Genomic DNA, 14,807 nt, shown 5'->3' on the forward strand with positions numbered 1-14,807 from the left:
ATTTCACAAAAAAGAATTTTCAATGGCTGCAATATGGGTTTTGCAGCCATAGTCTTTGTAAACTTCATAGTGGAATTTGCCATGAGCAACTAAGTAGCTCCTGATTGTTAAAGTTACCCACCTGGGATATTTCTCTTCAGAGTGGCACGAAGAAACTTTCTGGGAAGTTCGCTCTCTGGTTTGTGGAATTCTGGTGTTGGAATTGGTTGCTTTTGTCACTCTGCCAGGCTTAAAGTAAACCCTCCTAAAAGCAGAGAGGAGGAATATCTCTCACTCCTGGCTGAGAGAGATGCATGGCTGAGAGTCTGATCCATTACAGAAAGAGAGACTCCTGGCTGAGAGATGACAGCAGTGGAACCAAGAGGCAGTAGACAGTGGCAGACTTATCTAGCCCACAGAGGCAGAGGCCAAATCAAAAGGCCCAGTGTCACAGAGGTGGGTCTAAAGGCATGACAGAGTCTGTCATGACCGAGGAAATGAATCCTGGGCACATTCCTCAATTTGAGTTGTAGCCTGTTGCTTCTCTAATAAACCCCATAATCTGTGAGTAGTGTCGTGAGTTCTGTGTAGCCACTGCAACAAATTGTCGTGCCCAGCAGAGAGGTGGTGGGTGCTGCGGGAGGATCAGTTGGTGACAAGGTTAGTAAGAGGGTTGAAAGGTGGTGGAATACCTGGCCTCATAAGAACAGGCCTTGGGCTGCTGATGGTGATTCTGTCTTCCTTTTGTGGAGTTAGAGGAGGTCAGAAGATGCCACCTCCCTGTCCTTTTTGTGGTGGCCAATAAACTTAGGAAAAGATGTTCAACCCCATTAATTAGAAAGTGCAAATTAAAAGCACAATGAACTTGCCACTGCATATCTAGCAGAACGGCTAACATTAAAGATTGACGATGTAAGATTTTGGTGGGATTTGGATCAGTAACAATTTTCATAAATAACCGGAATCAATTCAAATACCACTTAGGAAAGCAGTTTTTGGAATTATTTTTCAAAAATCATGTGTATCTTTATATCTATGTAAAATACACAACATTCCTACTCCTAGGTATGAACCCAATTAATATGTGACAAGGTACTTGAGCACAAAGAAACAAGTACAAGCATGTTTGTAGAAGCATTATTTCAAATAGGCACGAAGTGAAGGAGGCAAGGAATTAATATTTAAACAAACAAATATAATTTCAGATAGTAATGGAAGCTAATAAAAATATGTATGAGTCAACAATAATACAGCCTTTAGTATCGGTTCTACCTCAGTATTAAACAAAAGTCCTCACAACTCGACCAATAAGCAACATTATAATAGATGGAGAAAATACTGAAGTTGTCAAGGATTTCATTTTGCTTGGATCCAAAATCAACACTCATGAAAGCAGCAGTCATGAAATCGAACAGTATATTGCATTGGGCAAATTAATCTACTGCAAGATATCTCTTTAAAGTGTTAGATCAAAGATGTCACTTTGAAAACTAAGATGCTCCTGACTCTAGCCCCATTGTATTTTCAGTTGCCTCATAGGCATGTGAAAGTTGGACGATTAATATGGAAGACCACAGAAGAGTTGATTTAATTGTGGTGTTGGCAAAGAATATTGAAAATACCATGGACTGCCAGAAGACTTTCTGCCCGTGGACTCCTCAGGGGAAGCATCGTTAAAGCCTTTTTATTTTTTTCTGCCCACTGCCATCATGTCTAAGTCAGAGTCTCCTAAAGAACCCGAACAGCTGCGAAAACTCTTCATTGGAGGGTTGAGCTTTGAAACAACAGATGAGAGTCTGAGAAGCCATTTTGAGCAATGGGGAATGCTCACAGACTATGTGGTATGAGAGAGCCAAACACCAATTGTTCCAGAGGCTTTGGATTTGTCACTTACTCTACGGTAGAGGAGGTGGATGCAGCCATGAATGCAAGAGCACACAAGGTAGATGGAAGAGTTGTGGAACCAAAGAGAGCTGTCTCTTGGGAAGACTCTCAAAGACCAGGTGCCCACTTAACTGTGAAAAAAATCTTTGTTGGTGGCATTAAAGAAGACACTGAAGAACATCACATCACCTAAGAGATTATTTTGAACCATACTGGAAAATTGAAGTGATTGAAATCATGACTGACAGAAGCAGTGGCAAGAAGAGGGGCTTTGCTTTTGTAACTTTTGATGACCACGACTCAGTAGATAAAATTGTCATTCAAAAATACCATACTATGAATGGCCATAACTGTGAAGTAAGGAAAGCCCTCTCAAAGCAAGAGATGGCCAGTTCCTCATCTAGCCAAAGAGGTCAAAGTGGTTCTGGAAACTTCGGTGTTGGCCATGGAGGTGGTTTTGGTGGGAATGATAACTTTGGTCATGGAGGAAACTTCAGTGGGCGTGGTGGCTTTGGTGGCAGCCGTGGTGGTGGTGGATATGGAGGCAGTGGGGATGGTTATAATGGATTTGGTAATGATGGAAGCAATTTTGGAGGTGGCGGAAGCTACAATGATTTTGGCAGTTACAACAATTCAGTCTTCAAATTTTGGACCCATGAAGGGAGGAAACTTTGGAGGCAGAAGCTCTTGCCCTTATGGTGGTGGAGGTCAATACTTTGCCAAACCACAAAACCAAGGTGGCTATGGTGGTTCAAGCAGCAGCAGTAGCTATGGCAGTGGCAGAAGGTTTTAACAATTGCCAGGAAACAAAGCTTAGCAGGAGAGGAGAGGCAGAGAAGTGACAGGGAGGCTACAGATTACAACAGATTTGTGAACTCAGCCAAGCACAGTGTTGACAGGGCCTAGCTGCTACAAAGAAGACATGTTTTACACAAATACTCATGTGTATGGGCAAAAAAAAACTCGAGGACTGTGTTTATGACTAATTGTATATCAGGTTAGTTTAGTTTCTGTTTTGTGGAAAGTGTAAAGCATTCCAACCAAGGGTTTTAATGTAGATTTTTTTTCACCCATGCTATTGATTGCTTAAATGTAATAGTCTGATCATGAAGCTGAATAAATGTCTTTTTAAAAGAAAAAAGAAAAAGAAAATACCATGGACTGCCAGAAGAGCAAACAAATTTGTCTTTGAAGAAGTATAGCTGAAAGGCTCCTTTGGATCAAGATTGGCCAGGCTTCCTCTCTTATACTTTGGTCATGTTGTCAAAAGGGATCAATCCCTAGAGAGTGGACATTGTGCTTGTAAAGTAAAGCGTTAGCAGAAAAGGGCAAGACCTTCAATGCGATAGATTGACACAAAGGATGGAACGATGGTCTCAAGCATGGCAACAGTGTGAGGATGGTACAGGATAAGGCAGCGTTCTGTTGTACTTGGGCTCCCTATAGACCGACTGACGGCACATAACAGCAACAACAACTAATAATAAATAATAGTGTAATAATAATTCCGAGTACTCTTGATAGTAATCCTTTGAAGCACGAGGTAAGTGGCGAGAGGCAGGAGCCATTTCAGATGGGATATTTAAGGAAGGATTCTCAAGGAGTATATGACACTGTTGGCAACACCTCCTTCGTTTTTCCTGTACTCAGCTGATTCTCTTTCCTCTCTAACCATTTCCTTTGGTGGTCTTTCTTGCTTGACACAAAGAGCTCTGGTTGCATAGTGGTTAAAGCCTTGGGCTGCTACCCAAGAGAATGGCGATTCAATCCCACTAGCTGCTCCAGGAAGAAAGATGAGGCAGTTTGCTTCCATAAACAGTTATAGCCTTATAAATCCTATGGGGCATTCTCATCTGTCCTAAAGGGTCATTATGAGTCAGAGTTGACTTGATGGTCATTTTGTTTTGCTTGACCCTTGCCTTTCTCCTTGCCTTTTTCTTTTTTAATTCCAAAAGTTGTCAAATGTGTATTTTCAAAAAATAGGATAACACATTGAACATACATGTATCAATCACCCAGACACTTAGAATTAAACTATCATGTATTATCAGCTATTGATGTTCATTACACTTTGAGAGGTCATAAAATGTGTGCTTTAAAATAGGTGAAATACAGGAGAATATTGATTGATTGGATGCTTGGAAGTAAGGAAGAAGAAAGATAACCAAGGATGATCCATAGGCTTTTCTACTCTGGGAAATTACATGCATGGTAGTGCCATTTGCTGAGATCCAAAACCAAACCCAACCCACTGCCATCCAGTCAATTCTGACTCATCACAACCCCCACTGGGTTTCCAACACAGTAAATCTTTTTGGAAATAGATTGCCCTGTCTTCCTTCCTTGGAGAGGCTGGTGGATTTGAACCGCTAACCTTCTGGTTGGCAGTCAAATGCCTTAGGCACTGTGCTACCAGAGCTCCTTATTTACTGAGATAGGCTACTTTAAAAGACAAGATTTGAGGGTAGGAAGATGAGCTTACACCTTGAATTCAAGATGGATGTGTATTAGATAAGTGGATTAGTTTGGATCTGTGACTCTTATACTTATGTCTTGATATATAGAGAGGAATTTGGAAGTCATCACATATCAATTCCAAATGAAGTCATGAAAGTGAGCAGAGTGGCACAGAGAGAGTCCTGAAACTCTAGCATTTGAGAAAGTTGTTGCAAGCATTTACAAACACGTGAACACTTTGCCTTCTCTCCCATGTTGAAGTACTGTGCCTTTAAGGAACCCTGGTCATGCAGTGGTTAAGCACTTGACTACTAACTAAATGGTCATTGGTTGATCCAGTCTGCTTCCGTAAAGGTTTACAGCCTTGGAAACCCACCCCATGGGGCAGTTACACTGCGTACTGTAGAGTTGCTATGAGTCGGTAGCAGTGAGATTGTTCCTTTAACACTCTTTCCATATGTCTTTCTGAATTTGTCCCTTAATGTAGTAAGATTATCCATAAGCATATCCATTGTCCATACTTTTATCTTTATATGCATATCTGTCTTCCCTATCTTTATCTTTGTATCATTAGGACTGAGCAGTATTGAGCACACAGTAGCTCGATATTAGTTCCCTGAATAATAAATGGATCTATTTCTGAAACAGAAATTTCTCTGCTACCTATTTTCCCCAGCTCTGTTTTTATTTTCTTACTTTGAAGATCATTAGATTTTTTAATTTGTTGTTGTAGGGAAAATGAGTAAAAGTGTATGGAGAGCTGCAACAAACTTTTAAGCTCATCCAGTCCCATGGTTTTCAGATTTGTGCCACAGAATCTTAGATGTTCCACAGGCCCCTTTCCTACCAGTGACTCTTCCTGCATAGGCTGTTAAAGGGAGTGGGAGGAAATAAAAGGGTATGAAGTATATGCTCTTTTGACAGCTTTAAATGTTGTACTTCATATATTCACTGTGAGAAAGGAGTTCCAAGGTTATATATAGTTTGGGAGTCTAACATCCAATCCCCTTAAGTGGTAGCATGCCCAAAGGGATTGACTTTCCCACATTACAATAGTCTAAGTAACAGCCAGAACAAAGACTTAGATGGTCTAAGTAGTGCTATTTAGAAAATTCTGAAAAATAAAAAGTTCCTTAGGAGATTATGAACTAAAATTCTTGTTACATATTCACACAATTCTGTACAGGAATGTTCATAGCAGCTTTATTTGCAGTATCCCAAAACTGTAAGTGATAGCTCTGGTAGCGTAGTGCCTAAGGCACTTGACTACTAACCAGAAGGCTGGTGGTTCAAACCCACCAGCCACTCCTCGGAAGGAAGGTTGGGCAATCTACTTCTGTAATGATAGTGCCTTGGAAACCCAAGGAGGGGTCGCTATGAGTCAGGTCTGACTCGATGGAAAATAACAACAGCAACAAAACTGTAAGTAATTCAGATATCATTCATCGAGTAAATGGATAACAAGCTATGGTGCAGCCATACCATGGAATACTGCTGTGCAAGAAAAAGGGCTGAAGTAGTGACATTCACAGCTTGTGTGGATCTCAAGGGAATGAATTATGCTGAGTGAAAAAAGCAAATCCCCAGATGGTTACATATTATATGATCCCAATATTACAGAACACATTTGCATTGAAAAAAATGGAGAAAAATTAGGGATTGCCAGGTACTAAGACCTCTTTAAAGTGTTAGAAAGCCAAAATGTCACTTTAAGGACTAAGGTTTGACTGACCCAAGCCATGGTGTCTTCAATTGCCATGTATGTTTGATAAAGCTGGACAATGGATAAATAAGACTGAAGAAAAAATTGATGCTTTGAATTACGGTCTTGGTGAAGAATATTGAATATACCATGGACTGCCTGAAGAACAGACAAATCTGTCTTCGAGGAAGTACAGTTAGAATGCTCCTCAGGAGGATCAGCTTGGGTGGTACTTTGGACATGTTACCAGGAAGGTGCAGCCCAGTGCCTGGAGAAGGACATCATGCTTGGTAGAGGGTCATTGAAAAGGACGAAGATGCTCAAACATCAATGGATTGACACAGTGGCTACAACAACGGCCTCAAACATAGCCACGATTGTGAGGAAGGCACATTTTGTTGTGTTGTGTTGTGTTGAACATAGAGTCGCTATGAGTGGGACAACAGGGAAGAGGGGAGGCTCGGGGGTGAATGTGGTTATAAAGGGCCACCATGAGTGGTCCTCGTAGTGAACTGTTCAGTATATGGTTTTATAAGCTGTTTATTATCAGGATAAACCGGGTAAAGGGCATAGGTGATCTCTATGTGAATCTACAATTATCACAAAATAAAAGATTTGATTTTAAAAATAAGAACATAGGTACTTCCAAAAACTAAAATTCTATTACATGGATTTATTTTTCAGGGCCAAACTTGGGATGCCACAGTTTTTGAGTCCTGAAGCCCAGAGCCTTTTAAGAATGCTTTTCAAACGAAATCCTGCTAACAGATTAGGTAATAATTTTAATTACTTTGTTTCTTGAGTGAGTGTTATTTTGGGGCCAGACAATGGATGGTTGTGTTTTGTGGTGGGACTATAAAATACTAAAATGAAATTGCCATTTAGTAACTACTTTAACTTTTCACAGGCGCAGGACCAGATGGAGTCGAAGAAATTAAAAGACATTCATTTTTCTCAACAATAGACTGGAATGTAAGTATAGTCTGAAAACTTGCTCAAAATCTTTTTTTATAGTTAACACATGTACAAGTCTCTCTGTTTGTTTCCAGAAATTGTACAGAAGAGAAATCCACCCACCTTTTAAACCTGCAACTGGCAGGCCTGAAGATACATTCTATTTCGATCCTGAATTTACTGCAAAAACTCCCAAAGGTAAAGAGAAAGCATGAAAATTCTAATAAAAGACAACACATATATTTGTGTTTGGTCAGAAAATCTTTTCCAGTCAAATTACTTATGCTATCGTTGCCAATTTAAAATTATTAAACACATCCTATCTCTGCCACAATAATTGTATTATTAGCCAATCCTTTTCACTATTTTATAGCAGTTAAGATGCTTGTTAAGTCTTTTAGTACATTATGTTGTTCCTTATCTTGTTGGTTTTCATAACCTTATTATTGCAATATCAAGGTAATTTTCTGCATTTTGGCCTGTGGCATTTCAGATTCCATGTTTTCACTTTTACATATAAATTTAATAGGCATTTTTTAAACTTTGATACTATTTGAGTGGAAAAATATTTGATTGTTTGTGCATTTATTTACCTATAGCTATTTTTACATGAAATACTCTTCAGTATAAACCAAACAAACAAAAAACAAATCCACTGCCATCAAGTCAATACCTGATTCATAGTGTCCCCCATTGGGTTTCCAAGGCTATAAAACTTTACGCAAGTAGATTGCCTCATCTTTCTCTCACTGGGCAGCTGGTGGTGTTGAACCAGCAACCTTGTGGTTAGCAGCCAAATAAATGCCACTCTTTAAAACTCTTAACTACAAGTGGTATTCTGGAAGTATTTGTCAAGTTCAAATCCCAGCGTTAACTTCAACTTTACATAAAATGTAGTAACTTTAAAATGATTGATTAACTTTTAGAAAAATAATCTTTGAAATGGTCACCTGTATTTCATTAATTGAGGGGTGTGTGTGTGTGTGTGCGTTTGTGTGTGTGTGCTGCATGCACGTGTTTACTGTATTGTACATTCTAATGTTCTCTCATTTATGTGTCCCAAACCCCAGATTTCCCATTTACAAGCAAATAAATGGAAAGTGTACTTGCATAAACTTGAATGATACTTGATTTCATTATTCAAACTTTCTATAAAGCTTCCCAGCCAAAATCCTCATAATCTGTTTGAAGCTTTGCTAGGTATTTATTATTCTTTTAAGACAATCTTAGCAATGTAGGCCAATATGTGAACAAAACTTTCTCAAATATGTGGCCAGTCATATACCTCGTGTTGAAGTTATAAGGTAATGTTTTGCTTTGCCTCCTCAAAACAATTTTCCACGATAGAGGAAAAATCTGAAAATAGAGAAGTTGTATGTTACATTCTGCCCTCAGAGTTCCCTTGTCAAAAGTCTTCAATGTAATACTGTACATTATTTAAAATCCACTGAACAGTGTATATATTGAGACTATCGAGCTGATTTTTTTTGAAGGAAGTTTTTGTTGACTTGCTGTTTCAGTGGATTTGCCTATTTGATTTTTTGGCAATCTACTTCCGTAGTGATACTATCTCAGAAACCCATGGAGGGGTCGCTATGAGTCAGATCCAACTCGAAGTCAGTGGGTTAGCCTTTACAGTATGCTTTTGAATATTAGTATGTCTAGGTGTTTGTGTAGTTATGAGTAACACGTTTAGAATGCTTTTAGTGTTTCTGTTGTTGTTGTTGTTGTTATGTGCCATCGAGTCAGCCCCGACTCATAGCGACCCCTCCTTGGGTTTCCGAGGCAGTATCACTACGGAAGTAGGATTTCCCAACCTTCCTTCCGAGGAGTGGCTGGTGGGTTTGAACCGCCAGCCTTCTGGTTAGCAGTCAAGTGATTTAGCCACTATGCTACCAGAGCTCCTAGTGTTTCTGTAGTGAATATTATATTGTAAAAGTATTTTTACATTTTTGTTAAACCTGTTAGAGTCCCAATAATTTGCACAATACACATCATATCCAGAAATATATTTTAAGGATTACCCATCAGAATTGTCCTTGAAATTACTATTCTTAAATTTAGTAATTTTATCTTATACTTTAAAATTTCCAATTCCAACATTGTATTGAGATCATTGGACAACATGCATTTCTACTTAATTTCTATAGATCAGCCTTGTATCTCCCTCCTAACTAGAAGCCATAGCATTAAATAGTTATCATTTGGAGCTGTATTGATTACATTAATTAAAAATGCAATTTCTTCATCACACTAGCCATTTTTCAACAGCTCAGTAGCTACATGTGGCTAGTGACTACCATATTAGACAGCACAAGACAAAGAATATTCCATCACTACAGAAAGTCTTACTGGACAGCACTAAGTGAATATAACAGTAACCCAGGAATACATCAATTTGGTAATTGAATGAATCAAATTAATTCATTTTTTTCCCCTAGGCTCTGAGGGACTAGGGTGTTAAAACTTGCAATGGTATTAAGAGAACGGTGTCCCAACAGCAAGAGATAATATAGTGGGTGCTTGAGGAGTAGAATTCCAGAATAAGTGAGAAAGGTCATAAGGCCACCGATATTTTCTTTAATTACCTTTCAAAGGGAATCTCCTTAGTAACTCCTCATTCTCATCAGATTCACCTGGCATTCCACCTAGTGCTAATGCACACCAGCTGTTTCGGGGATTTAGTTTCGTTGCAATCACTTCAGATGACGAAAGCCAAGCTATGCAGACAGTTGGTGTACATTCAATTGTTCAGGTGAGTGGATATCTAAATAATTTAAAACTTGCAGTAATGTGTGATAATAGTTTATTATGTGAATAGATTTTATCTGCTGACTTTCTACATGAACAACTTAAAATACATTTTATATCTGAGAATGGAAGTAAGCTTAGTCTTAGAAATTCTTTTCATTTGTCATTGGAAAGCTGCTATGATACAAAACCCTGGATACCTATCTGACCTGAAATTGAAATTCTCAGAGTTGAGTTAGACCTCACAATGTTGTCTTGCCCCTCTCCCGTGTTCAAACTCTTTACCAGGCCTAGTTCTTCTCATCTTCTGCCTTAGTCCAGTCAGCTATGATGGGTTGCAGTTTCCTGGTTCCCTAATGCCTTGAAACAGGGGTTAGCAGGCTTTCTCCTAAATGGGCCAGTTAGGAGGCTTTGTGGGTCATATGATGTTTGTTGCAGCTACTCAGTGCAAGTACTGAACTCTCTAGCATTATTGTACAAAAGTAGACACGGACAAGAAATACAATTTGGTCTGGCTGTGTGCCAATAATAGCTTTGTTTATAAAACAGGCATGGAGCCAGAGTTCACCCTCAAGACATAGTTTTCAAAGCCCTTCCTTATAAAAATAAGAGAAATGAAAATGAAGTCAAATGGTAGTGATTTTTCCAAGTGTTGTGTTCTTATTCTTTTGGAGCCCCCATTATCATTAGGAAGAAATGGTTATGGGGACTGCTTAGGGTGCCCTCTGCTTCATTATTTCATCTCTTTATCAGAGTTGGAGAAAACGTAAGTAAAGGCAGGTTTCTGGGTAGCTGTGTAGGTGTTTGTAACAGGAGACTAGACTAGTAAATCAAATAGTAGAGGAATAAAAATGCAACAACCTAGAAGATTTGTTATTTCTTCCCATCCTAGTATAAATGTATCTTCCTAATAATAGAGAAAACCAGATACTTCTGTTGAAGCATTCAGTTTGTTTTATGGCATATTTTTTCCCAAGCTGGTCATCCTGCTTTCCACTTTCTAGAAAATCAACGTAAACACTCTTCATGTAGAAATAATGTGCCCCTTTTATTATGACAAGTATAATGATGTTGGGAATTTTTTAAATTATAACCTCTGTTCCAACGTAGAAACTGCAAACTTACATGTTTATTGTATAGAATTCAACTTAAAAACTATGCTCAGAAACATGGATGCTCAGCTCTCTTCTGTCTATGTAGCTGTAATTAGCTCTTCATCTTCTTGTCACGTTATTCTTAACCTACTAACAACTTCTTTAACGGAAAATGTATTGAAGTTACTCAAGAGTGAAAGAAAGGACATGGCTACTGATAGTCCAAAATGTTGGTAACAGTTATCACTTTCCAGTAAGTTATTATATTTACTCCTGACCATTTTCCTCTGAGAAAACAGAGGGTCAGGGTTTTCGTGGTCTCACATGCACTACTTATAGATAAGAATCCAGATATTTCCGTTATGAATCCTCCTAAATCTTTTCTTTTATACCAGAGATTTTCAAATTGTATACCCATTTGCAAAGGTGCCTCGAAAGCCCTATGACCTGTTGAGGAGTAGAATGGGACTGAATCACAGACAAGGTTCTGTAACCCTTCCTCAAGGAGCTTTGCTTTTCTGTTACACATTTTCCGTTTTTTTTGTTTGTTTGTTTTGTTTATTTTTTTAATCAAGCGTTTTAAAAAGACTTATTTCTTACTATACATTTTATTGCAGACCCTTCTAAAATATGCAGTCATAGAAGAATAAATGCTATAAAGATTCATTTTTCTTTTTACTGATTGATACTTGTTTATACTTAACCTGAATAATGCATGCTACTTAACCTGAATAATGCATGCTACTTAACCTGAATAATGCATGCTACATAACCTAGTCCCCTGTTAGGAAGTGCATCACAGTCATCACTGGAGCATTCCTGGGTTTGTCATTTTCTTTGTAGCAGCTGCACAGGAACAGTATTCAGTTTACTGATGGATATGAAGTAAAAGAAGATATTGGAGTTGGCTCCTACTCTGTTTGTAAGAGATGTGTACATAAAGCCACAAACATGGAGTTTGCAGTGAAGGTAAATATTTTTAGTAGTTTAGTAGTTCTAACCATCCTTCTTCATCCCATCAGTACCATTTCAACATTACATTCCTCCTCTTTGGTAAATGTGCTTTTTGTTATAAAAAGTTAAGGTAAATACTTGGCTAGTTGTTTTCCAGGATCCTGATCTGGAGACCTTGGTTCCCCTGTGGGCTAAAGTGAAGGCCATACATCCACGTTGCCCAGGGCAATGCCACCTTACCCCTGACTAAAATTTTTAATGCATCCCCTTTCTCCTCAAAAGAGTCTCCCATAACATGGTTAGAGAATTCCTCAAAATTGCATGCAATTTTTTTAATTTTCATTTTCCTGCTAAAAATGTTCATACACTTCTTCACATTTAAAAAGAATTGTGACCCAAGAACAGCATAACAACCACCGTCATAAAGCCTATTACCCTTAACCATTTTAATTTCAGCAGGTGTCTTAAGGCAGTAAGAATTTTCTAAGCCAAGAAACCAAGGCACATACCTCTATGATAAAGTTTAAGTCTCAAACGTTTAGCTGTATGTGAACAAATACTATATTCAAGTCTGTGCTTTTTCATTTCTTGGGTTAGCAGGCTCTGGTGTCCCATCTCAAGCAATTTAAGTAATATCTAAAGCTTTTGACTTATCTTGAACTGGAGATCTGCTTTATAAGTATGGGTAGCACATGTTTAGTTTGTGGGAGAATGGCATGAATGTTACTACAAATCTTGTCCTGAATATTATTGCTCAAAAAGTCAAAAATTTCCATAAGCCTTTCTGTTGGATATAAGGAGATATGAACCATAGAAATGCACTTTAATGTTGTATTTTTGTCAATGCTCTTACTGAAATTTGAAATATGTAGAAATTTTCAGATTGTTTGCATGAGAAGAGAGAAAAGATACCATGTTCTTGGATAGGCAGTTTAAAGATGGATCTTGCTTCCTTTAAGACATAAAAATTAGAAATGTCCTCAAGTCCCCTTTGAATTACAGAAACCAGGTGCCTTTTGCCCACAACCTTGAGAACATCTTCCAACTGTTGTGGATCTTTATGACTTGAAATAGATGCACAAAAGCAATCCCAACACTACTGGATTCTACTGAAATGACTATAGATCTGTGTTCCAGCAGTCTAAGTATAGATCACAGCAAACATTGCTACAAATAGCACCTCCAGTGTGTTCTGGTTTTCAAAAGACTAGCTCCGGACCATCTCTCTAAAATTAGCCTGTCCATTCCGTATACCTCTCCTTTGCATTACAGTGGATGCCTATGTGTGTCTTCCCTGTTCTCCAAAAATAGCACCTCTATATCACAAAGAAGACTGAGCTCATAATTTGAAGTGCAAAGTCTTTTCCAAGTTGCTAGAATGTTTGGGTATTTATTGCATATATTAATTACTAAGCTATTTTAACATTGAAAATATGAAAGCCACAAAATTTGTTTCTGAAACTATTTGGATAAAAATAAAAATTTGGGTTGTCTTTTTTAAATATAATACTACTTTAACACATTAATACATAAAGAGAAGTATTTTTTTTAAGAAGCATCTGAGATTAAAAGGGTTGGAGAGAAGTACATTAGTATTGTAAAGGGCTTTATTATAATGTTGTTATTGTTGTTAAGTGCTTTCGAGTTGGACCCGACTCATAGTGACCCTTCAGGCGATATCACTACCCAACCTTCCTTCCAAGGAGTGGCTGGTGGATTTGAACCGCCAGCCTTCTGGTTAACAGTCAAGTGCCTTAGGTAGTACACTACCAGAGGTCCTTTTATTATAATAATTAAACTTAATTCCAGCCAAGTAAAATTGTAGGTGTGGTTTTCTGCATAGCTTTCTGAAGTAACTTCAAAAATATGCTTGTTCTATTTAACTATTAATTAATTTTTATAAGTAGCTTACAACTAAAGGGATATTCCATTGAAGCATTTTATTAAATGAAGTTAATTCAATAAACAGATGCTACTGATGGTGTTGTTATAGGTACATCTAACTCTTAATTATCTGTATTGCATTAGAAGATGACTGACTTCCTAAATGTTTAAGACATTCAAGGATGGAGGACACATATGTTAACTGTGTTCTTGGTACATTTTCCTTAGGCTTTTTAGCACTTGGAAAGTCGTAAATGTAGTTCAAATTTAAATTAGACTTGTTAGGAATATGTCTCATGGATAGAATTTATGTTATAGCTTTGTCAGTTAGGCTTTCCAGTTTTCATTAAACAGTCTCACCAGGTACTAGAATAAAACTGGTTGGTAAATGTCTTTTGTGTACAGTATTTATATAATACCTTAGGTCTACCACTGTAAATACTTAATGTTTATAACTATACAGTGCATGAGATTTTTTATAAATGTTTACCTTTTAGATTATTGATAAAAGCAAGAGAGACCCAACAGAAGAGATTGAAATCCTTCTTCGTTATGGACAGCATCCAAACATTATTACTCTAAAGGATGTGAGTAGAGCTTCTAATGCAGAGCATTTGCATCAGTTGTCAAACTCACATTTGGAATGTTTTCAAATATTTTATTGACAAAGGACTTGATATCATGTATTTAAAAAGTAGATTTCAGAACTCTGTGTTGTAGTTAGGTGCCATCGAGTCAGCTCCAATTCATAGCGACCCTGTGTACAACAGAACAAAACAATGCCCAGTTCTACACCAGCCTCAGAACTGTATAATATAATTCACTTTATAGAGACAAGTATGTTTATATAGTTAATTTTTCTATTCTTCAAGAAGAAAAGCATTACTGTCATTAGTACTTTTAATATCTGTATTTACTTGAACATTTGGGAATTAATTAATAGGATTCCCTGTCTCAGTAATGGATTCCCTACTCTGCCTTCCATCATACTACCAGAGAGATCTAACACTGTCATCTAACCCTGTTACTTCCCTGCTTATAATTTATATTCCCATAACCTCCTCTCCCTACTTCCTCAGAAGCGCTGTGCTCTAGCCATGCTCTAATACGTACTTATTGCTATTCACTTTATAGGTCTGTCTATTGTT

At 37.8% G+C, this 14,807-nt stretch overlaps 1 protein-coding gene and 1 pseudogene across 1 annotated transcript in view; both read left to right on the forward strand.

The window, feature by feature from the left end:
- Nucleotides 1-14,807, forward strand: part of RPS6KA3 (ribosomal protein S6 kinase A3) — a 131,143-nt gene that overhangs the window by 106,026 nt on the left and 10,310 nt on the right. The window contains exons 14-20 of the mRNA XM_042782663.1: nt 2,112-2,561; nt 6,707-6,795; nt 6,930-6,994; nt 7,072-7,174; nt 9,607-9,731; nt 11,668-11,790; nt 14,157-14,246. Of these exons, the coding sequence (XP_042638597.1) occupies nt 2,112-2,561; nt 6,707-6,795; nt 6,930-6,994; nt 7,072-7,174; nt 9,607-9,731; nt 11,668-11,790; nt 14,157-14,246 (1,045 nt within the window). The remainder of the gene's footprint in view (nt 1-2,111; nt 2,562-6,706; nt 6,796-6,929; nt 6,995-7,071; nt 7,175-9,606; nt 9,732-11,667; nt 11,791-14,156; nt 14,247-14,807) is intronic.
- LOC103207962 lies at nt 1,689-2,656 on the forward strand (annotated as a pseudogene).

Source organism: Orycteropus afer, unplaced genomic scaffold (genome assembly GCF_000298275.1).
Source record: "Orycteropus afer afer isolate SDZICR_OR568_19922 unplaced genomic scaffold, OryAfe1.0 scaffold00404, whole genome shotgun sequence".
Taxonomy (NCBI): Eukaryota; Metazoa; Chordata; class Mammalia; order Tubulidentata; family Orycteropodidae; genus Orycteropus; species Orycteropus afer.